The sequence below is a fragment of the Lytechinus pictus genome, chromosome 5 (assembly GCF_037042905.1).
Source record: "Lytechinus pictus isolate F3 Inbred chromosome 5, Lp3.0, whole genome shotgun sequence".
Lineage (NCBI taxonomy): Eukaryota > Metazoa > Echinodermata > Echinoidea > Temnopleuroida > Toxopneustidae > Lytechinus > Lytechinus pictus.
In genome coordinates this window covers 31,312,121-31,337,985 of record NC_087249.1, presented here as the reverse complement: position 1 = coordinate 31,337,985, position 25,865 = coordinate 31,312,121, and the positions used below count along the sequence as shown (strand labels likewise).

General features: G+C 35.9%; 1 protein-coding gene across 1 annotated transcript; it reads left to right on the top strand.

Moving 5' to 3' along the window:
- The first annotated feature begins 820 nt into the window (after window positions 1-820).
- Window positions 821-24,389, top strand: LOC129262109 (sorting nexin-2-like). Its single transcript, XM_054900155.2, has 14 exons — window positions 821-1,217; window positions 6,391-6,439; window positions 12,253-12,446; window positions 13,844-13,916; window positions 14,706-14,749; window positions 15,437-15,578; window positions 16,106-16,266; window positions 17,200-17,313; window positions 17,726-17,819; window positions 18,656-18,861; window positions 19,719-19,862; window positions 20,118-20,198; window positions 20,619-20,690; window positions 21,327-24,389. The coding sequence occupies exons 1-14, from the start codon at window positions 1,131-1,133 to the stop codon at window positions 21,375-21,377; spliced, it is 1,512 nt and encodes a 503-aa protein (XP_054756130.2). The 5' UTR covers window positions 821-1,130; the 3' UTR covers window positions 21,378-24,389.
- Window positions 24,390-25,865: the final 1,476 nt, after the last annotated feature.

The following is a 25,865-nucleotide window of genomic DNA, read 5'->3' as shown; positions in this document are numbered from 1 at the left end:
GGCTAGTCTGCAGGCACAGACCCTGATTGGAACTTTGATCAATAAGTGTGCCTCCACGCAAAGACTAGCACATACAAAACTTGCTAGCCTTCAGTACACAAGGCATGAGTAGGCTGCACATTCAGACCCTTAACTCGAGTGAAGGGTTTGCCCAGCAGACTAGATGTAGGCTACCATGTACTGTTGGTGACGAATTGTGTCCAGCCTGGCGTTCCGGCATAATTTAGCGCCGCGTTATGTTCGCAATGAATGGTAGGATCTTGTCAACTGATCATCTCTTCCAGATGTCGACATGATGAGATCCGAGATCTTGTCATCTGATCATCTCTTCTGAAAGATGTCGACATGACGAGAGTCTGGGATCTTGTCATCTCATCATGATCTCTTCTAAAAGATGTTGACATGATGAGATCCGGGATCTTGTCATCTCATCATCTCTTCTCAAAGATGTTGACACGATGAGATCCTGGATCTCGTCATCTGATCTTTTGCTATCATGATGTCGACTTCCCAAGATAATTATCTCAACATCTCGGTGGCACTTTTAAGCTTCCATACTTTTTGTAATCATGAAATAGATGCGTAATCGCGTATCTCGATCGCTTAAAACAAAGCTACAAAAATCGTATCGTGAGCATTATAATCAGTTTAAATTGAATAGAAAACGGGATATTTTGTTTTACCTATCCTCCTCTCCTTAACTTTTTTCTCCCTTTATTTATTTGCTCCATTTTATTTATTCATTTATTTATTTTTTGATGTTGGTAAGTAGCGGGGTACCGCGGACCCGGGGACCCCCCCCCCCCCCCCCCCCCATGCTACGGTTTCAAGAGAGAGAGGGAGAGAGAGAAAAATTATTACTCGTTTCCTATAATAGCCTTTGCATCAGTCATAAATTTTAATTCATATGATTAAAAGTCTATCAGAAAATGTCTAGTATGACAATAAATTGCAAGAAATAAACCAAATATTGAAAGATTCTCCAATTTCATTCTTTTTAATGATAGAAAAATATGTTAGTAACACATGAAAATTTGCACGTTTAAAATCATTTTCGGTCTGTAGCATTAATAATGTAAGTAAACGAGTTGACCCAGAGAACGCCCTATTTTCTCGTGAGCAATTGCAACATGGCGGACAACAGTCGGGAACCTCCTCCCCTTTTTGAAGACGAGAATGGAGACAAGAAGGATAAAGAAGTAGAGGATACTCCTCAGGTAAATCACAGTAGTTTAGCTGTAAAAGAAAATGAAAGTGAATCGTTCCAAGAGACGGTGTGTTTTAAGGGTTTAAACTGCCTAAACCCGAGGCAGAGAGACAGTCTTTAAATCATTGTCATTTACATTTTTGTGTGTGAGTGTGACTGCCGAAGGCTGTGGCTGTTGCCGAGAACGAGCTGGAGCGTGCATAGACAGCTGGCAGCCGTCTGTTTCGAGGAGTTTTTTAACATTTTTTTATTTTTTAAATTTCTCCTCATACACAGACGGCTCGCTATCGTGCAGCCACCATTAGGGGACTTACAATGCAAAGTCCCCCCGTCGGGGCTCTTCAATTTTTGTCTTTAATGAATCAAACTTTTGAAAATTAACGCGACCGAAATGCAAATTAATATTCCCTCTTGGCATCAATTGCCAAAAAACAGGGAAAATCAAGTTAAAAGGAACAAAAACAGTGACTTACCTCGGCTGTCCCGCAACTTCACTGCCCTGTTTTATCCGAACTTAATACACATAAACATATGGCCATTGAGTCCCCTGTACAGATCGCGCTAGAACTTCGGTCTCTGTATTTGGTGAGTGAAGCCAACGGAGTTCAGCTGAACAACCAACATAACAGAGACCGAAGCTTTTGGTCTAGAGCGTGCATAGACATTTTAGCACTTTTTAAGATAGCACCGCTCATGATTTTGCCGCCCTCTATACGCGTCACGTAACTAGGTTGCATTAACAAAGGATCAAAGATGGCGATGTCAACAAGTGTAAGTAAACTCTCTTCTACTTTTATTACCGGTACTTCATATAATTTATTCGTCTTTTTTATAACCATTACCATCCATTTTTTGCCAAACATTGCCAACCAATATTGTTCCCCATGTACAGCATTCGTGACCTCAGATTCTAAACATAACTAGCAGTTTGGCGCATTTTTATAGTTGCCTTTTCCCTCGGTACGTAGGAGTCTATACATCACAACGCCAGGCGTTAGGGGAGTGACCATACGTACAGTATATACTTTCACTCCCCCAGACGCCTCCAGGCTACATAGACCGTCATCGTCAGACGGCTGGCAGCCGTCTGTTTCGAGGAGTTTTTAAACATTTTTTTTTTTTTTTTCTCCTCGTACACAGACGCTATCGTGCAGCCACCATTAGGGGGTTAACAATGCAAAATCCCCCCGACGGGGCTCATCGATTTTTTTTGTCTTTATTTCATAAAAATATATAAAAAGAACTGTATACGGTACCGGTAGTAGAGACGCACGGCCAATATTGGAGACTATCTCCAATGTGGGATGGGAGATTATCTCCAATATCAGAGACTTTTGTAAAGAATTTTGGTATCCAATTTTAGAGACAGTCTCCACTCCAGTTTTGGAGTCCAATTTCCTTTGTTTACATTTGCTGCAAAACTAAAGGATTACCTTGGCGGCAAATAAAAATGTGATAAGCAGATTCCTCATGAAAAATTACCCCTTTTCACCGTCTACTTTAAAATTCACCTTAAAATTCACCGTCTACTTTTGTTTTGATAAGGATTTTTGTTGTCAATCACACACAAAACAGATGGGCTTCTGACCTCAGTGAGACAAAATTTTGGGTGGAAAAAATCATGCTTTTGTTGGTGTTGTTTCTTTTGTCCTTTTGCAAAGCAAGTCTCCAATGTGGGAGATTGTCTCCCCTATTGGAGAGAGTCTCACATATTGGCCATGCGCCTCTACTGACTATGTCTACGTATGATTATGAATGAGTATGGCAGTGACTAGTGAGTCCCACTCACACGTATTGCGAGGTTAGTATTAGTCCAAACTTCGCGTGTGTCCATACTTCGCGGACGCTCATCTAAAAAACTAGCCAATATCCTTAAAATCTAACATCAACGTGAAAAGCGACCTAAGAAAAGCTTTGGCGTAAGTTTCTTCAGGATGAGTTCAGTTGTTGTTCGTTGTGGGTCGTTTCCAGTATCCATGACAATATATAGACAAAAGATCGACAAATTTGTCACCGTTAGCGCCCGTCCCGAAGAAATCTGATATTAACAAGCATCACAATATCAGCATTGTGCAAGCAGATATGTGGCACTGACTGATTCTATAGCATTTTGTCGTCAATCTGATATAAATATCTCACCTTTTGAGCTTGAGTTTTTGTTTATAATCTCAAAAAAACTGTGGTCCGCGAAGTAAGGTCACACTTTTTCAGAACGGTTTTCCAACACGGCGCCCATTCGTCTATCGGAATAGAATTTTGAGATCGCGATACCGCTGAAACCCCTTGACCCACTTCACATTTTCGTCAATGATTTTATAGTTTAGGATCTTTCCGTCAATGTGGTAACTATTTATTGAATTGCTCTTGCATAAATTGTGAATATTTTGTGAACAAATTTAAGTCTGATGAAATTTTTGAAAAGTCCGCGAAGTTTGGACACACCATCATACTAAAATAAAGATTATTATTCTGTTTTGGCCTGAAATGAACCAAAACGGGGAAAAATACACTTAAAAGGGGAAAAACAGTGACTTCGGCTGTCGCGCAACTTCACTTCCCTGTTTTTTTATCTGAACTTTATACATAAACATATGGCCATTGAGTCCCCTGTACAGATCGAGCTAGAACTTCGGTCTCTGTATTTGTTGAGTGGAGCCAAAGGAGTTCAGCGGAACAACCAACATAACAAACAGAGACCGAAGCTTTTGGTCTAGAGCGTGTACGGACCTTTTGCCAAAGTTGTGGCTCAGCCTATTAGTAGTAGTAGGGCTACAGTATGCTATGGCTAACCAGGAGGCTCCTAGAGAGTAAAAAATCATTTACTAACGTATGCTTGCTCTCCACGGAGCCAGGATTTGTGTCCCATTCATGGCTGGCAGCCGTCTGTTTCGAGGAGTTTTTAAACATTTTTATTTTTATTTCTCCTTGTACACAGACATGACAGACGGCTCGCTATCATGCAGCTGCCATTAGGGGGTAAACAATGAAAAATCCTCCCCGACGGGGCTCATCGATTTTTGTCTTTATTTCATAAAAATATGTAAAAAGAACTAGGCCAAAATAAAATTAAATTCCTTCTTGGCCCGAAACGCACCAAAACAAGAAAAAAAATTAAACTAAAGTGGAAAAAAACTGACTTACTTGGATTATCCAAACTTAATACATAAACATTGTAAGTACTACAGTATCAGTCCTTTTTAGTATGATATGTATGGATTTAAAAAGTTACAGGATGGGAAAAACCCTTAAGCGGCCGCACACCGGCGCAGGTAGGGGAGACCAGGGTTAGTTGGAACATGGGGTAAGTTGAAACATTGTAATTTTCTTTAACGTCTTTAAATAAATTTCTGCAATACTGCCCTCAATTTATTGTCATTATCAACAGCCATCCACCATATTACAGACAACACATGTGCAACAAGCCTGGTGAAGTTAGAAAGGAATTTTTGTTTTTTGACCTTCTGAGTAATTTTTTTCTCTTTCAGAAATGTTTGATTATCTCAGAGAAGTTTATTGATCAAGTTGGCCAGTTTGGGGGTATAATAGACACTTATACCAAGCTACAAAATGAGGTTATTAATATGCCATGGTGAAGTCCCTTTTTTGAGCTGTAGTGTAAGCTTATAAACGTCAAATGGGCCTCCGGGGTTAGTTGGAACAAAATTGAAGGGGCTAGTTGGAACATGTTCCAACTTACCCCAAACATAATTATGAATAAAAACATTGGATATGAGAAAAAAATATATAAAGTATTTCACACTCTTCTGAACATGTATTGTATACCATGCTTGTTTTGTTTATCAGTTAGGTCAGAGTGTGCATTTAAGGCCTATTGTAGGCCCCTAATGCAATATTAACCGTTATCAAACTGGGGGGGTCAATTTGAGCACGAAATTTTTTGACTACACTGCTCGCTGACTTTAGTTTCAAGTCTTGCGCATCATTTGAGACCAAATTTGCGATGCCCGTGTGTGCGGTTTCGAAATTACGCAACATTTTGTATGTGCATGTTCGGACCCAAGATTTTTCAAAAAACGTGATTTCAATGAACAAGGTAAATGCAAATTGTGTATTTCAACCAAAAGTCATAAATGTATGGTTATTTTTTTACTTTTGTTGGTTCAAATAGATTAATTTTATGCTATTTATGATCTCAAAAACAGTCCCGACAAAGTTCATCAGAATAAACAAAGGTTCAAAAAAACAAAAATGAAAATAAAAAAAACCATAAAATACATAAGAAATTATATTTTTTGAAATTTTTTGTGGATATTTGTTGTGAAAAATGATACTCTCACCAAAAATTAGCATTCTACTAGCTTAATAAATAGAGTTAAAGGCAAAAACATACCAAAAAAAAAACAAATTTAGGGCAAATTTCATATGCTTATTTGCATAATTAATTAATGAAAAAAGTATAAACAATTAATTTTTGTCTTATGAATTTTTTTTTCAATTCAATTCTTTATTTCATTTCCATTCAAAACATAATACAAAGTAATATAAAGTAATACAAATCAAGTACAATTTGATGCAGAAGTACATGAAATTGCTGATAGTACACTTAATTGCATGTAAAATCAAACGCACCTAAATATGTGGAATTCTACTACACAGTCTGCTTGCGTGAGTGGCTGTATAATAGGAAACATAAATGTCAACGAATCTACACTTAAATATTCTGAACTTGAATAAAATAAAGCAAATAGGCTAAAACCATGTAATATTACAGATTTAAGTAGTTTTAGTATTTAGTTTTAATTGACCATGCAGTGTTCCAACTTACCCCATACCATGTTCCAACTTACCCCGTATTGGGGTAAGTTGGAACGTTTGCGATGGTCTTGTTCAAGGTGGATTTTTTCAGTAACCATAATAGAGTTAAAATTTTATGGGGTACATTTGAAGCCCTTAGATATATGCTTCAAGCTGATATATTGATTGTTTCTCGAATAAAATCTATTTGGATTTTACAGCCATTTTTGTCAAAAATTTTCCAACTAACCCCGGTCTCCCCTACTCTACTTTCCTTCTAAAAGATCTAGCCATAAACTTTAAGGCTAAATCATGTAAATGAGATAGATCCTCCAAAAGATATCCCATGACACTCCTGTGTGCAAGCAATCACTTGAAATGAATTACTTTTCCCATTAACCTCCTTGCATTTTTTCTTCCTTTCTCAGGAGAAAACTGAAGATGTGGCTTTAGAAGATGATGATGATCTTTTTGGTGGTAAGCTATTTTGGATATATCTCAATAATATCTAATTTCATTTAGTGTAGTGTGAACAAAATACTTATAAACAAAATACTTTTTAAAAACAAAATACTTGTTATAGTCATCCCAGTTTCACTTCCCACAATCTAGTAGTCAAACGTAAAAGCTGAATGTAAAATGATCACCAACACTGGTTTCCAAATGGAGGATTCAGCTCAAGAAAAACCACAAATAAAGAAGACTGAATACAGCAATAAATAAATGTATTAAAATCTTCAGATTAAAAACAGAAACTGTTGTTGTTCAGTTGCACTTTCAAGGTAGATGTAACGAGTAGCAATTGTTTTAAAGGGATGTTCACCCTGACATAAAGTTGTTTTCAATTACGGCAAAAAACTATGAGGCGCCGAATGTACCAATATTACATAGAACAATTATTTGTTATATAATCATTATTTATTAAATAATAACTATTATTTATATATAATTTACATTTTATTTGTAAATAACTACTATTATATAAAATATCATTTCTAATTATTTATATATAATTCCAAGTAATACTTCATTATTTGTAAATAATAATAGTTCGACATTCCATTATTTATGAATAATGATTATTTGTTTTTCATTATTTATAAATAATGATTATTTGTTTTTCATTATTTATAAATAATGATTATTTGTTTTTCATTATTTATAAATAATGATTATTTGTTTTTCATTATTTATAAATAATGATTATTTGTTTTTCATTATTTATAAATAATGATTATTTGTTTTTCATTATTTACAAATAATGATTATTTGTTTTTCATTATTTATAAATAATGATTATTTGTTTTTCATTATTTATAAATAATTTGTTGAGTTTTCCATTATTTATAAATAATGATTATTTGTTAAATAATGAAAACGTCTACTTCATTATTTATAAATAATTTTTTCGAGTGCACCATTATTCTCATTATTTATAAATAATCATTATTTAATGTTCGAGTTTTCCATTATTTATAAATAAAGATTATTTGTTAAATAATGAAATATCTACTTCATTATTTATAAATAATAATTTTGTTTCAATATCCCATTATTTATAAATAATCATTATTTATAAACAATTTTTACAGTTTGCCATTATATACAAATAATCATTATTTATATACAAATAACCATTATTTATTAAATAATGCCATTATTTATTAAATAATGCCATTATTTATTAAATAATGGAAAACTCGCTATAACATGCAAATGTGGGACCGCCCATGATATGAATATTCATGATGCGATTTCCTTTTTCGTGATTTTTCTTCACAAATTTTTGTCCATTTCCTCTTCATAATGACATTTCTTGAAGCAATTTTCTAGGGATATGGTCTGATTGTAATATTCTTCATTTTCTATATAACTTCGTCTTTGTAGAAATATCAAAAAGTGTAATTTTCATACGATTTTTCCTACAGTTCACAATCCCCATAGGCGCGCGTGTACGGTAGGGACAACCGGTGAATCGACGGAGTGCTCTTCATCGAAATACTACGTTGGTTGGTCCCCGGAAGTGGCGGGCGGAAATTAGCCCGAATCCTCGATGGAAGTCGATCAAGTGCATATGAGCTGAGAGAGTGAAATATCAGTGTACTTGTACAGGCCCTTCTACTTTTTATAAATATTTCTTGTTGCTTTTTTTGTTAAGTTAATTTTTCCTGGTGTAGAAATAAGTTTCAGTTCTAATAATGCACTTCAAATACATTTTGGAGTGTCTGTTTGGGGCGATTTCACCCTGGCCCCAAAATGCTCGCAACGACAATACGGGGGCATGATGACCCCTAATTTTTTAAAAACTTATTTTTCTATTGAAAATTATCACAAAATTCACCAAAAGTGTGCACGAAAGCCTTCGTATTTCACTTTTAAAACTCCAAAAAGTGCCCAAATGACAAGCTTGGTCGCTTCGCTGTGTCGCTTTCAACTTGAGAACGTTTACGCGTCTGCTTCCCCCCCCCCCTCCTCCGAAAGAAATTCTGTATACGGCCATGCTCTAAAGAGCCTGGCACATTGATTTATGTATACTTCATTTTCATTATTTTTATCTCATTATCAACATGGCCTTACGCAGAATTTTTTCCGGGGGGGGGGGGGTGGGGGGAGCAGGACGCGCGTAAACTTTCTCATAAAAATCTTGAGAAAGCGAAGCGACCAAGCTTGTCATTTGAGCTTGGTCGCGTCGCTGTCTCGCTTTCAAGATTTTTTTGAGAAACTTTACGCGCGTCCTAGCTGCCCCCCCCCCCCCCCCCCGGTAAAAATTCTGTGTAAGGCCATGATGATAATGTGATGAAAATAATGAAAATGAAAAGTACATATAAATCAATGTGCCATATGCTCTTTTGAGCATGGCTGTTCACAGAATTTCTTTCGGGGGGTGGGGGCAGACGCGTGTAAACGTTCTCAAGTTGAAAGCGAGACAGCGAAGCGACAAAGCTTGTCATTTGGGCTTGGTCCCGTGGCTGTCTCGCTTTCAAGATTTTTTTGAGAAAGTTTACGCGCGTCATGCTCCGGCCCCGGCCCCCCTGGAAAAAATTCTGCGTAAGGCCATGTTGATAATGAGATAAAAATAATGAAAATGAAAGTATACATAAATCAATGTGCCAGGCTCTTTAGAGCATGGCCGTATACAGAATTTCTTTCGGAGGAGGGGGGGGGGGGGGAGCAGACGCGTAAACGTTCTCAAGTTGAAAGCGACACAGCGAAGCGACCAAGCTTGTCATTTGGGCACTTTTCGGAGTTTTAAAAGTGAAATACGAAGGCTTTCGTGCACACTTTTGGTGAATTTTGTGATAATTTTCAATAGAAAAATAAGTTTTTAAAAATTTAGGGGTCATCATGCCCCCGTATTGTCGTTGCGAGCATTTTGGGGCCAGGGTGAAATCGCCCCAAACGCCTCAAACAGACACTCCAAAATGTATTTGAAGTGCATTATTAGAACTGAAACTTATCTCTACACCAGGAAAAATTAACTTAACAAAAAAAGCAACAAGAAATATTTATAAAAAGTAGAAGGGCCTGTACAAGTACACTGATATTTCACTCTCTCAGCTCATATGCACTTGATCGACTTCCATCGAGGATTCGGGCTAAATTCCGCCCGCCACTTCCGGGGACCAACCAACGTAGTATTTCGATGAAGAGCACTCCGTCGATTCACCGGTTGTCCCTACCGTACACGCGCGCCTATGGGGATTGTGAACTGTAGGAAAAATCGTATAAAATTACACTTTTTGATATTTCTACGAAGACGAAGTTATATAGAAAATGAAGAATATTACAATCAGACCATATCCCTAGAAAATTGCTTCAAGAAATGTCATTATGAAGAGGAAATGGACAAAAATTTGTGAAGAAAAATCACGAAAAAGGAAATCGCATCATGAATATTCATATCATGGGCGGTCCCACATTTGCATGTTATAGCGAGTTTTCCATTATTTAATAAATAATGGCATTATTTAATAAATAATGGCATTATTTAATAAATAATGGTTATTTGTATGTAAATAATGATTATTTGTATATAATGGCAAACTGTAAAAATTGTTTATAAATAATGATTATTTATAAATAATGGGATATTGAAACAAAATTATTATTTATAAATAATGAAGTAGATATTTCATTATTTAACAAATAATCTTTATTTATAAATAATGGAAAACTCGAACATTAAATAATGATTATTTATAAATAATGAGAATAATGGTGCACTCGAAAAAATTATTTATAAATAATGAAGTAGACGTTTTCATTATTTAACAAATAATCATTATTTATAAATAATGGAAAACTCAACAAATTATTTATAAATAATGAAAAACAAATAATCATTATTTATAAATAATGAAAAACAAATAATCATTATTTGTAAATAATGAAAAACAAATAATCATTATTTATAAATAATGAAAAACAAATAATCATTATTTATAAATAATGAAAAACAAATAATCATTATTTATAAATAATGAAAAACAAATAATCATTATTTATAAATAATGAAAAACAAATAATCATTATTTATAAATAATGAAAAACAAATAATCATTATTTATAAATAATGGAATGTCGAACTATTATTATTTACAAATAATGAAGTATTACTTGGAATTATATATAAATAATTAGAAATGATATTTTATATAATAGTAGTTATTTACAAATAAAATGTAAATTATATATAAATAATAGTTATTATTTAATAAATAATGATTATATAACAAATAATTGTTCTATATAATAATGGTACATTCGGCGCCTCATAAAAAACATGTAAGAAACATGAAGATTTTGGGAAAATCCATCACAGAATATTAAGAGTTGAGTTTTACTGTTTTTTTATTGTATGGTCGCAGCCCCCCCCCCCTCCCCCTCATGGCATTTGACCATTTGATATGAATTCCTCAAAATTGTATTTTCTCAGAAAATCTTCCATGTTTCATGTCATCAGTCATTATACATTTCGTGTTAACAGAGACTTATTCAAACTAATTGTACTTGAATGATTTTCAAAATTATTATTAGAATATTAGAATGTAATGTAATACTTAAGCTGCAAAAAAAGCTTTCATTTTAACTTCGAAAGTTCGGAAGGAACTCTGTAGAAGAAGTTTCATAGTTTGGCAAATGATAGAATATGTATTTTAGATTGAATTCATTGGCGATATTTCGATTAAGAAGTCGTTTATCGTTTGACCTCAATTTATTATAGTCGGTATGATAATTTTGAGCCCTGAAAATTTATAGCACACACAAAAAGCAAGGTTAATAGATCTGTTAGGTATGTTTCCAAATAGAATGTTAAAATGTCTACATACATGTACTATCAAATCACTTTTTTCCTAACTTTTTGACTTACAGTCAGTTATACCATGGACCTACTTCAACTAATCATTCAACGAATCCCCTCCTTTGGGCCTGTGATCATCGCCGCTAATCCTATTATAAACAGAGCGCTGGCAGCTGATGCCCATCAAGCCAATCATATAACAAGCCGTCACTGATCGACAGCAGAAATTAATTGTGCGCTGCTCCTACACATTACATTGTTTTTAGTTCACTTTCAACAGCAGTACACACAGCAGCGAACGTTAGCGCTATGAAAATTATCGCAGAAACAAGAAAATAGGCGTGCATAAACATATTTTTTACGTACATTGCTAACAACCACTCACAAAATGCATTGACATCACCATGCAGATCAGAATATCTACAGCAAAAATTTGACAGAGAAATGAGCGGAAAGACGTTAAAAATGCATCTTTTTAGGACAATATTGATGTAGAAAGTCGCGCTTACCTTCGATCTGAAGTTGATTTTCATTTGGGCGTAAAATTTCAGAGGATTGGCCAAATTTAATAGGATTTTTTTGATGATCAGACGACAATGGCACATTATAGACAGCGTGAAATATCGTATTGAAAACCGGAAATAAATTATGCATCGCATAATATGTAATGCAGGGACTTTCCCTGATTGCAGCGATCAAACTTACATGACCGTAACTGGTCGAAAGAGGGCCAGAGATTGATCGTTGACTATCATTGGCCGAGAAGGAATTGAGTTAACAATCGCCCTGGGCACTCGTCATAAAAACAGCATAAAGAGAAAGTTAACTATTAAAGTGACAGCAATTTTGACAGCTGGAAACAGGTGGTGGCCATAAAATGCTCTCGTTGAATGTCCAATTGTAGTAGGTCCATGGTTATACATATACATGTATTACATTGTTCATATAGATTGACATTATACTTTGTATTCATGTGGTGAAAATGAAGGTGGTGGCACAGAGGTTTCCCTGGATGACTCACCGGTCGCAGATGAGCCAGCCAAGTTGGATGCGGAACCAACATCCCCCCTGACCATGGAGACTGAGAAACCTGATCCTGCTCCGACGGTGAAGGAGCCAGAGGGAGCTGGAGGAGGAGCTGGAGAGCCAGTGGAGACACAGAAGAAGAGTGAAATGGATGAGGTAATGATTGAAATTCACTACAGTGCTGTATTTGGATCAAGTTAGTTATTGATAAGGTTTTTAAAATGCTCTCATCCAACTAACCGGTGGGATTTTAGTAGCTGTAGCCAACAACTTAGGCGTTGTTTCATGAGAATGTTTGTCACGTTAGAAAAGTTCGAAGTCAAAATACCTAACAACAGGAATTTGGAAAGCCACAATGGCTTAAAACTCTATCACAGCCATTCTCAATTACTTTTTTGGAAGTGCCACATTTCTTGTCGAGAATCTGTAATGCTCCACTATCCATTACGCAAACCAGCAATGTATCAGCGGAGGGGGTCCAGAGGTCCCTGGTGGGGGTCGAGGGGGCAGAGCCCCCAGAAGTTTTGGAATATGAGGCCTTTTAAACTGCCCAGATGGGCTCTAATTAATATCAACAGAAGAAATACAAATGCCAACAAACTACACAATATTAATATTAAAAGAAAAATGACCAGAACACCATCGATCCTCCATAATCCATAATAGGGGTTATCGAGTGCTAAGTTGGAAAAAAAAATGAGGAAATAAATTAGCAATTAAGTGTCAAGTAAAGATTTTTTTTGTTTTTTTCTTTGTATTAAAATGATCACCAAATCCTTATTTCCAAGTTACTGGTAGATACATTTTTTTCTCCCCAATGTTTCCTTGTTTTTACTTTTTTTTTTAATACCAGCTCCCAAGCGCCACTCCGCAAGGCTCGGTGCGCCACAAGTGGCGCGCGCGCCACCATTTGAGAATCCCTGCTCTATCACTTCAATTCGCACTATAAGCTGAATTTGAAATACATGTACGTGTATCCCATTGTTTATAAACATACTGAACACTACTTCAACTTCATTTTAGTAAAGTATGTCATTCGTGGCTATGGTTGGCATTTCATATTTTAGACATGTGGTAAGTTGATAACTTTACAAACAGCTATCATGATGTATTTCTCCAGGGGCCCGTTGCAGATAGAGATTCGATCAAACGCAACTCCAAATGTAAAAAAAAATTTCAACCAATGAAACATGAGAATCAGGGACTTGCGCTTGATATTTGTAACAGGGGCCCCAGGTCTTTTCCTTTAATAGAGTAGAGATATTGTCTTTCATGTGACCTTTAGATGACGGAACATTTGGTGATAATAATTTTATATTTTATATATCTATAGCCTATTTTGGAACTGGCAAAAATCCCCAACAACTCCCCACCATTCATTACATTCCATACAATGCTAAGTAAGTAGTAAGTGTTTAACACTGAAGTTAGCTTCCCAATCATCAAGATTTAGATATATTTTGATGAACTATCATTCAATGGCATTTAAATGATTCACGTAACGCACATGCCTTAGACTAAAACTAAACTGATTCTTTTTATTTACTTTTCAGATGGAAATGGCAGAGGAGGAAAGTGGAGATAAGTTTGATATTGAAATCACCATTACTGAACCACAGAAAATGGGTAAGAATGTATTGTGTTGTCAGAGGTATTAGTAGAGTTAATCTTTGGTTATTTGCATTCAAAATTGAAATTCATTCTGTATTATTTTTCATGCCATTTTGTAAGAAATACATCTAATTTTCACTTATATGGCCTTAACAAATACTTTGCCTGGTATGTCCCAGCCTTGGGCTTTTCGTTGTCCATCTTGTAACATTTTATATCAAGCCCAAAAATCCTGAACCTACTCATCCTAAAGTAGGGACAGTCTTCCATTTTTGAAATCCTGTAATTCCATCTCATACTTGATCTAAAATGGAAACTCCATTTTGTCTTTATTAGAAAATGTACATAGTAAGACCTGAATTTTCTTTTGCAATGGTAAATTCATTGATTTTTCACACATTTTCTGTTCTGATTTGCCTGTTACATAAACTTATTGTCCCTACACATACCTGTTCAATTTCTTGGTTCTTATTCTCTCAACAAATTTCCCAACATATAAAAAATCTTTCTGTGGATATTTGTTTGCATAAACTTGAGGAGGCAATAGAGGTTTGAGTGTGAAACCATGGCAGTTGATCTACTGAAAGACAATCGAGGTAAAGTAAAGAAAATATGGCACGGCAACCTTGGAGTGGGCTGAACAGTAATGCCGGTGAACATTATACTTTATTTCCAAATAAAGGAGAAGAAGAAGCTTTCACAGAATCTACAATATTAGATAGAATTTCGAAATAGGAACACTAAATATAAAATGGTAGTTGATTTTGGAATGTATTTATTTTTGTCACATCTCATTCTATACAGGTGATGGTATGAGCTCATACATGGCCTACAAGGTTACAACAAAGGTAAGTTATATATTGCCATTTTTTTCTTTTTTTTTTCCAACTACAAAAAGTACAGTAACCCTGGTATCAGTCTACAAGGCTACATATTCCTTTAGATATGAAGAATTTGCCTTAAAGGGGTTTGACTAGGTTTCAATATAGTTCATGACAAGGTTTGAATGTCAATTGATGTTTGCTACAGAGACAGAGCAAGGTCTCTGAGGAAATTACAGATTCTCGAAACCGTTTCAATTTCCTGCAAACCGTAAAGAAATTGCTCCCAGTTGTTAGCAGAGATCAATTTATTTCTGAGATATGGCAGACGTTGATGCAACTGTAACATCTAATCAAATTGATTGACACCTAGTTTTATATCTCCTCTTTGCAACAAGAAAATTAAAAAGTGTTGCCTACATCATGGTAGGTGAGATGCAGGAATAAACAGCGTAATAAAAATTGGGCCGGTTTTATTTAGCAGTCAATAAAGTTTTGAAAAGAGTGTGAAAAAAGAGATCCATTCTACCGTCCTCACCACTTTGTTCCTCTCGAAGTCTTCTTTTTTTTCTCTCCATCTTTTTTTCTTACCCACTGTTAACTCTTTCTCACTGTGTCCCAATTCTTCCCCTCCCCTTCTTTCCTGCCCATGTTTTTCAAGTTTTTCTCCAAACAAACATTTAATGTTTCTTTGTCTTCTCTCCTCTCTCTCAGACCAGTGATCCATCTTTCAAGAAATCAGAAATAGGGGTAATGAGACGATTTAGTGATTTCTTAGGACTACATCAGAAGCTTGTTGAGAAGCACACAACTAAGGGCCGCATTGTTCCGCCAGCTCCAGAGAAGAGTGTAGTGGGTAAGAGCACAATTTATTTTCTCGTTGTACATATACCTCTGTGTCCCCTGTTTGCTGTACCTCGATATAGTACACTTCATAGATAACATTAGGATATCTACCCGTTGTGCTAGACCAGCATGGATACGAAGGGGACGTCCGAAAAGTAAGGTTTAGGAAAACGCTATTGAGAAACAGAAATGAGGGCAGCACCCTTTAGTGCAGGGTAGCACATTGTCATGAAAGCAAGCAAACTTAAAATGCCATTCTTTCACATCTGATGTTTTTTGCTTGTCTGATTTTGTACTTATTGTTCAAATCAACTAATTGTTAGGGGGTGGATTCGAGTTTTTTCTCCATTTTCTCTTTCACTTTTCATGAAACAAAAGAGCTTTAGATTCGCAATCCAACGAAAGTTCTGCTCTTATTTGAAAACTTTCTTGACATTTTGTGAAGACATGATTTTTTATATCAGCCCTAGATTAGGTACGCAGGAGGGAGCCAGAATAAATGTACCTTTGTCATTGTGCTTTTTTTTCTTGTGTAAGGTATGACCAAAGTGAAGATGGCGAAGTCCCAAGAGCAGACCTCATCCATGGAGTTCATAGGAAAGAGGAGAGCAGCCCTGGAACGATTCCTTAACCGAACAGCCGCCCATCCTATCCTCTACACCGACAGTGACTTCAGAGAATTCCTGGAAAAAGATGATGTGAGTATCATGAAGTTCTTTTCGAGCACATATCCATTATAGATTTATAATGGTCTAATGCTCTATATAATCAGGCTTCTGACTTTAATGACTTTGGATTTTATAGGTCCTTTTTCAGGTGGGTAATTTGAGTACAGGTCATCATGTGTCATTTGCCTCCTGTAAATGTCTTTTCCAAACATCAACCACACAAGCAAGATGTGTGATTTGATTCAGATCAGCGTCAAGTATGGATGCCAGCTTTATCACAACTCATCCAGAATGTGTATGTGCTATGCCTATCATGAGTGATGTCAAGAGATGACATACACTCTTTTGGATTTGCCATTCAGCATTGTCCTGCTGTTGTGCCATAGGCCAGTGTTATTCTCTTGGAATATCCAAATATGGCAGTGCTGGCTCTATGCATCTTCTGCTACTTGGACAGTGCCATACCAGTATATTTCGTAGACTAATGTATTTGAGCATTCTTAACAGGGATAAAGCTAGTTGCTTAGAAGTAAGACAGTCTTTATACAAATAATACATATCATTGAGTGAATTTGTTAGAATGAATTGCACAAGGTAAATATAGAACAGTACTTGAAAGATAATAAGTTTAGGCATTATATGTTATGTAAGATAATGATGTCCATGTTAAATGATTTACAATCCTCATTTGAAAAACTTGACCAATCAACAGAAGTCGTTATTAATGCAAGTCATCAGCAAATTTGCCTGTAAGCTAGAAATAAATTACTGGCCACATGATAGAATTTAGCCAATCATTTGTTTATGATTCATATGTCATCATTTTGGGATGACATTTATCCCAGCTACCGTAAGCCACAAGCACATCTGCACTGAGCGGAACTGGTGTCCTCTATGTTTAACAGGGATGAAAGCTAGCAGTTACGGCAGTCTATTGAATTGATTTATTTGTCTTTATCTCAGCTCCCGAAAGCAACAAACACATCTGCACTGAGTGGAGCTGGTGTCCTGAGAGCATTCACCAAGGTAGTGGACAGTGCCTCCAAGGTGGTCTCCAGGATGAATGAATCGGACCAAGTAAGTTGACTCAGCAATTTATTGACACAACGGAGGAAACTCCATCAAAGAGTAGTTGTATTCTGTAAAATTTTGGGGATCACAAAAATGATCAGGATATTATATCTACTTGGCTGTGAGTCATATGTACATGTGCTGCATACCGAGAAGCATGTGTGTGACTTTCAAAACTGTTAGGCCTGACTATATCCGCCTTTTTTTTTCATAGTTTTTATGAAAAGGGCAAAAAATAGGAAACTATCTTGTCGTGATCGGAGTCTACATCATTGTGCACTTAGAATGAGAATAAACCTTTTCAGTCAAACCTTGTGAGGCATTCCTCTTGTGTGTTTTTTTTTTCAGTTTTTTTTCTTCAAGTGATCTACATTTATTCTTGTTTTTATTTTTTTTCTCTCTATTTTTGTATGTACAGTGGTTTGAAGAGAAACAGCATATGATAGACAACCTGGATTCCCAGCTCAAGAAACTCCACACTAGTGTCGAGAGCATGGTCACAAGTAGAAAAGGTAAGTTTACTAGTAGTAGGTTGTTTTGCAATCAGGGTATACTCTCAAAACGTTGCCTTGTGTGCATCATGAAAAGAAATTTGTGTACTATAATCTCAAATTTCGGATGGCAAGCTAGTGGGCTCTGGAAGAACAACCTTCATGAAAAAAAATATTTAGATACAATTGACCATCTTTGGCATTTTACAGCCAAAATAACTGTCTCATTTTTTTTTTTTTTTTTTTTTTTTTTAGCCCTTGGACCTTTATTATTAGTAATCATTGGGCATGAAATGCGATATTAAAAAAACTGAAAACCCCAAAACTACAGGTAATTTGAGGTTTTTTTAATGACTCTTAACCCAAAATAAAGTGTCCATTTTGTCAGAAAATGTCCTCTCTGATCTCAGTGTTTTTATGCATAGTTCGACATCACCTGATTTTTAATATTTTTGTGTAAAGAACACTTAAATATGTGCAACAAACTCAGAATATTTACATTGCTGGTTTGCCCATATCCATGTATTTTTCAGACAGTTCACATTCCAGTGTTGTCAAATCCATTTCTGTCAAAAAGTGTCCTCTCTGAAAAATGAAGCTATTGACAGTTTTGTAATCAAAATATTACATTAGATTTTATTATAGCCCTGTTAGAATTTCCAGTGTTTAAATTTCCAGTATAGTCCATCTCCTTTTACAATGTTCAATTTTAGTGTACAAATAATTTCTTGGGACACTGTATATGTAAATTTGCTTTTACACAAGATTGTTCATGTAATCTGACAAACTGTGTTTGATGCAAATATGTGAAGCTAGTGCCCTCTGGTAATGCTGTAATCTTAATTTCTTGATTACAGAATTGGCCAACACCACCTCGACTTTCGCCAAGAGTTCTGCCATGTTGGGAAACTCTGAGGAGCACACCGCCCTCTCTAGAGCCATTTCACAGCTAGCAGAAACAGAGGAGAAGATCGAGGCTCTTCACAGCAGTCAAGCCGCCACCGACTTCTATGTACTCTCAGAGCTCCTCAAGGATTACATTGGCCTCCTGGCTGCCGTAAGGGTGAGTCATCATCAAACGTCCATGTTGGCCTCCGGGGACTGATAATAGGAAGATTTAAAAAAAGACATGAGGCAAAGATTTTAGTTGATTCAGACAAAAACGATACAATTTTTGGATGCTCTGTCCTTTGGCATGGAGAATATTGAGTTTTATCTGAAGTTTCAATCTTTTTTCACTTCTATTGTGTGTTTGAAGGTTCATGGATATGTCTTGCACAATTTTGAATCCTTCAATCCTAACTCGTGTAATATATTGACCTTTAATAGTGTAACCAAACTGTACATTCAAAGTAAGGCTACTGGTCGGGGGGGGGGGGGCAATAAAGGTCTTCAAGCTCGTCAGGGGGGCAAAAAAGGTCTTTCAAGCTTGTCAGGGGGGGCAGGGATACGTCCTTTGCATGGGTTGTGGCTCGTCAGGGGGGGGCAGACTGCCCCCCCCCCCCCCCCCGTAGGTACGCTAGTGGGTGGGGGTGGCAGAATGTGTTGCCATCAAATAGAATCGGAAAACCAACTCAACTTGACAGGCAACCAATTAGAAGTGTGTATTTTGGATCTGTAATTGATATTTGTGTGTGTGTTGCATTTGAGTTCAACTCTCTTTGACAAGGACTGAAAAATATGAATGCTATAACACTGTGTCAAGTGGGATAGTCTCTTCATAGGCATGCTTGTAGTGTAGTGAAATCGGGGGGTGGTGGGGATTGAGAGCAGCACTTTGGACAAAATGTCACTTGATTATCAATGATAACTACAGAGAAGGGTCTATTTAAGAGACTAGATTTTTATCATACATGACAAGTTCTTGTTTATTATCTGGTGCTGCAGTATGATGATAGTTCTCCTTGTCCTTCCATGCAGGAAGCGTTCCGTGAGAGAGAGAAGTGCTTCCTGACTTGGCAGAATGCCCAGACTACCCTGGCCAAGAAGAGGGATGCCGAGGCCAAGCTCAAGATCAGCGGGAAGCCAGAGAAACTCCAGCAGGTCCAGGATGAGATTAAAGATGTAAGTAAGATCCCTGGCAGGAAGGAACAAGATACATAGAGAAATTGAATGGGAAGCAATAGAAAATTAGGACTTGTTCAGACATGTGCTTCATAGCACAGCCACATTTGATAAGTTTACCAAGCCATTAAGATTGGCGTAACACTGAAGCAAGAAATTTTTTCCTTCTAATCAATCATGTATTCCTCTACTCATTTATAGAACTTGTCATTTTAGTGTTAATTTACAATTTTTCTCCTCTTTTCATGTATTCAGTGGACCGCAAAGGAAGTGAAAGGGCAAGAAGACTTTGAACTCATCTCAAAATCTCTTCGAAGAGAAATTGGTAGATTTGAGGTAAGAGAATCATCTTAATGACTTTGTTGGGATTTCTTTTCATGTTATTTTCAGTATTTTTGTAATCCAGGTAGCTTTGCATGAAGCATCTTTGTTCATGATTTCCAGTCACAATTTGGGCCTTAGTCAATCATAAACAAGGATTGCAGTACTTAGTAGCAGTTGTCACCAGAAGTCTTTGAAATTGCTTTATCTTACCTTTGTAAAAATTAACCACCTGCTCTGATTCCCATAATATTATCCCCACAGAAACCTTGGCCATTATGATAGGACCTAACAATTACCTCTTTTATCCCCCCCCCCCTGAATTTCTTCAGAATTTGTTGGTTTTGTGGGCTCTCAGGGGTTGGCAGGTATGCCTTTACCTTTTGAGAGAAATACAGTTACAGGTTTCTGTTTTTTTTCTCTCTCTCTCTCTAGTCCAATCGAGTGCGTGATTTCCGTACCGTTGTGATCAAGTACCTTGAATCTTTGATGAATCATCAGCAGCAGGTAAGTCAGGCATTGTATCTTGTAGTTTAAACCTAAAATTCCGGGGGGTGGCATATTTCCCCTCCCCACCCCCCCTAACATTTTTTGTGATAATCCGCCATTTTGACATTTTGACTACGCCGCTCATTGACTTTTTACTTTCAAGACTTGCACAACTTTGAGACAAAATTTGCATTGCAGTTTTGAAATTATGTAACATTTGTAGTGCATTTCACACCCGAAATTGCTTGAAAATGTGATTTCACGCACAGAGTCAATACAGATGTGTTTTCAGTTGAAAATCATATATGAGTAAGTATTTTGCTATTTTACTCTTGTTGAAAACAGTCGTTTAGTATGATGCTATTCATGGCTGATATTGTTTTGCAGATGAATTTGTCAAAAAAAAATTAAAAAGGAGGGATACATACAAGATCTTTTAAAACAAATGTATGCGAAAAGAATTATAGATACTGGAACGTGTTTGAAAAAATGACATAGCTAATTTGTTCATTCATTATAATACCTACCTTCATTTATTGATGAATTGGTTTATTTATTTGTTCATTGTTTGAATATCCAGGGTGTGATTGGAGGGGACATTGACCCAGTGATTAAACTGCATCCTTTCCTTTCTCTTTTTTTATCTTTTGGCAGCTCATCCAGTATTGGGAAGCTTTCCTTCCAGAAGCCACCGCCATCGCATGATCAATCGTACCAGGCAAAGCCTTCCATCTAGATAGCACCAATCAGATGCATAGACACACATTGATATAAAACAGGGGCCCGTAACACAAAAGCTTATCGATCGATCGCAAAGTATATTTTTGTGCATGATCGCACACATTACTCAATGTAATCAACCGTAAAAATCAACCCTTGCATCAAGTGCTAGCCTTGGTGTTGCAGGGCCCAGGGGCCCGTTGCAGAAAGAGTTGCAATCGATCGCAACTATAAAAATCAAGCGCAACTTGATTTTCAACCAATCAACAGCGCGCATTTGGGACTTGCGATTGATTTTTTGACTTTCTCTTTCTGCAACGGACTCCCCTGAAGTCACAAGATTAACCATTAATTATGATGTGTTCTGTGTCACATAACCATAAGGCTTAGTAATTAGTTGTTAAGCTATTTTGATGATTGATTGCATGTATCATGATGTGCAATAAATCAGTCAAATCCCTCTATACCATCAATTATTGAACTTTGTGCTTATGGGGCTCTGGTAAAAAAAATATGTATAATGCTATAAAATTATGGCAAGAAATGTGAGAGCCTATTTGATTGATTATATAAAGAAAATAATTAACGTAGCACATATAGGTCATAAGATGGCCTTTGCAAAACTTAGCCTGCTTTATTATTAGGATTTGGTAATATTTTTTATTACTTTCATATATACACTGTGAGGTTAATGTGTTGGAGGTCAGCTACAGTAACCACACAGCAAAAGAAATAAGAGGACAAAGTATAGACTAATGCATTTCTAAAGACCATCCAATTATTCTTCAGTGTAGCCTTAAAAAAAAAAATTATGTGAAAGCATTCATGTTGAAATTAAGCCATGGGACTTGTAGTTTACTGGTATACGTTGTTGATGTGAGACATGGTTTATTTTATCACACATGCACTCACGTACATACATGTATGTACGTATATATATATAAAAACTCCATGGATATTCACAGATGGGAAAAAACAAATTCTACATATCACATTTCAAATTTGTCTAGTACATATATGGTTGCATTTCACAAAGACAAAGGGGATGTTGCATGGAGCTTCCCATCGATTGCAACTCATAAAGTATGTTGATTTATGTTCCAAAATCAATCTCAAGTACTTCAATAATTGAAAGTTTGCTAGTGATTGCTGGTCTTCTTTGACAGAAACTGAACTGTTTTCGTATGGTATGGAGTGATCGGTCAACTGCAAATTTAAAATTGATACTTAATATTGATTTTAATTAGTTTCTTGTATCACCTCGAGGTTGACTGAATATATTAGTTTCTTTTCTTTTGCTAACTTCATTACTGGGGAAAAAAATCGAGAGAGATCTTGTTAATTATTGATAGTACAATTACCCATTTCTTTGATTATTTATGTGATCCTATTTTTGTACCTCAGTCATTTTGCAGGTGCTCTCCACATATTTAATTGTACATTCAAGTATAGGTAGCCTTATATATGAAGAAAATTTATATTGAAAAACAAACATTTTCCTTTTTATACTTGTACGTGTTTATGTTGAATGAAATAAAATTGAGCCATGTTACTGATATAGGATTGAATATAGAAGGGAAAAATTGTGTAATATATTATGATAGATAATGTTGAATCAAAATTTGCATTCCCAATCATTTGTTGGTATTTTTATTATTTCTTCTGTACTGTCATGCAAGTGCTACATTGTGGACGTACATGTATACTGAGTGTTTGTGTCTCTTTTTTTTGTTGGGGGGGGGGAGGGGGCTATATGCTGTTTTGTCGTTTTGTTAGTCTCTTGTACTTTCTCAGTGGACATAATCTGCAATTCTACTTATTAAAGTGGCCGCATACACACTTGCTTATGGAGCGAAGATGCTACAAAAATGCCATCTCGTGCACTTCTTTCAATGGGTGTATTTCCAATGCGAAGAATCTGCAACTTTTGTTTATGTGATTGTAAGTGTTTTCCCCTGTAGCATGATGAAAATCTATCACAAATAGTTAATCTTTCTTGCCGGTGTAAAAGCCAAGTTGGCTCTAAATTCAAAATCTTAGATGATTGCACCACATAAGTACATACGTATAATATTTAGGCTCTTCAAAATCTTAAGGTGCCACCTGATCAGTTTGATATTATCCCTGCAAGTTTGTTCATCTTGGTACAAACTATTTGAAATGTTTGATTATCCACATGGAGTCTCATTGCACATTTTCACAAAGCAGTGTATCGTGAGCATTACATTTTTATTACACTAGCAATGTCTTACATTGATGTTGAGGTGTACATGTGTTTATTATACTCTCTCAAAAATATGAGGGGTGCAACAAATATTATCATCATGGGGGGGTTCCACTTACTGATGTAAATTATAAAGTTAGTAATCATTTGACCTTTTCTATGTGTTTGTATTTTTTCCCCTTTAATAGAATGATCATATAAGACATTCCTTAAGAATTGTAAATTTATGAAACTCTTCTTTTAACGCTGGTCAATGGTTGCATTCCAGGGATGTAGTCAAGGCCGGCCTCGGCCCAAGCCACATGTTAAAAGTCTATGAGAGAAGGTTCTCTCTATGGCAGCCTTGTGAGTCACGAAGAACCAGCCTTTACTACATCCCATGTTGATCAAAAATAAATTCGATGCAAATTGTGCAGCATTCTCTTTCATTAGGTTTGGGCCAAGGTCTATGGCTCTCTTATCACGAGGTATATTTTGTTGCTCTCTTTGATGTAATATACAACCTTTGGACATCTTGGAATTTTAGTAATGATCAAAACATCTGATGATAAAGGAAATCTAGAATATATCTTTCTGAATGACTATTGTGACATATATATATTCTTTTATTTCCATATACATGATATAACTTTATGTACATGACTTGTATTTCAATAGTGTAGTTAGCTACGATTATTCTTTTTTTTACGTTTTCCATATGTTATATCATTAGATATACCACACCATAAAATGTTTGGTTGGAGATTAAAAACGATGTATTAGTTGAAAAGTAATGGTACTTAGCATTTTGTTTATTTTTTGCCTGCATTTAGATAAAGGTTATTCATTTCCAGATTTTAAACTCAGACAAAATTAAAAGGTATATTATAAAACAGTTGCTAATATAAGGACATATGGGTAAATTTACAATAAAAGATTGGTCCCCAATACAAAAATCTTTTTATATTTTTTTCTCTATTGATGTGGGATAAAGCACCTTCTCAAACATGGTATAGGGTAGAAATTTCAGTATAAATTATTTGCATATTTAAGCTTTCTGAAATATGCAACGAAGGACCCTTTAAAATTGGGAGAATAAATATTAGCAAGAGAGGGACTCTAGAGAGCAATAATTTTAGATTGAAATCTGATCAAGATATTCCTTCATGCTTTTTTTTTTAATGCTTTCTGTGCCCTTACCACACCTTAATTCCATCTGAATTAAACCCTGGCTTTATAAGTGCTTAGATATACTGACTTCTTAATTTTTATAGTTGCTTTTTATCCCCCCCCCCCCCCTTATGGGCTTGATGATGTTCTCCCGACTAAAATCGGAATTCCAATTTTTTGTTTATATAATTTAACAATAAAAAAGGGCTTCACTTTCAAAAGGAGGGCACACTTTTAACGGCATTTTTACATTACAAATTTTAATTTTGCTTCTCGAAGGGGGGCACGGGCCGGCTGTGCACCCCCCCCCCCCCCCCCCCCCCCCCGCGCCGGATGCGCGTTTCCGTTTTACACCCTGGCGAAGGCATTTTCCGCAAAAATAGCCACAAAGCGACTAGTGAAGAGTCTACACACGTCGCTGGTTGCAGCGTGCGACCATGGACCTATAATAGGTCCATGGTGCGACACAGGCGAGTCCCACACCACCGCATGCAATCTGCACAGTTACTGAGTTCCTCGGCACTTCATGTACAGAGAGCAGTCATATGAGTGAAATCCGAACATGCTTTTGCAGTTACGTTTTTTTTTATGAATAGTTATGAAAAAGTTATTTTTTCTAAATATAAATTATTAACTAAATGAATAGAATGACAGACAAAATAAAAATAAACAGATACAAAACCTCCATAATTATGTCGTCTTGGATAACCAGTTGTGCTTTTTAATCCTATGAATAGTTGTTTGGAAACCACTTCATATAATCATAGCTTGTATATTTTGCTTTGTCTACTTTATTTACCAAATCACCTATCTTTGTTTAGATAACACTGATATTAAGTCATCACATTGCCACATTCCTTTTTTTTTGGGGGGGTGGGGTGGGGGAGGATAAGTGGGTAGGTTTTTTTTATTATTATTATGGTTGTTATTTTTTGTGTAACTAAATTGTGTTTATGTGATTTGCAATCACCTATTAATCATTTGTAAATTTTGTGATTTATTTCAATTTGTATAATAAAAACAGAATTAAAAAAATAATAATAAACAGATACATATAATAGAAAGAAAATTGAAGTTTGATGGATATAGAAGACTGATAA

What these genes read in the sequence shown, in the direction of transcription:
- LOC129262109 (XM_054900155.2), top strand. Translation starts at nt 1,131, where the DNA reads ATGGCGGACAACAGTCGGGAACCTCCTCCCCTTTTTGAAGACGAGAAT. An exon ending in TCCAGAGAAGAGTGTAGTGG is followed by an intron (nt 15,579 to 16,105) that starts GTAAGAGCACAA and finishes TTCTTGTGTAAG; the next exon opens with GTATGACCAAAGTGAAGATG. An exon ending in AATTCCTGGAAAAAGATGAT is followed by an intron (nt 16,267 to 17,199) that starts GTGAGTATCATG and finishes TCTTTATCTCAG; the next exon opens with CTCCCGAAAGCAACAAACAC.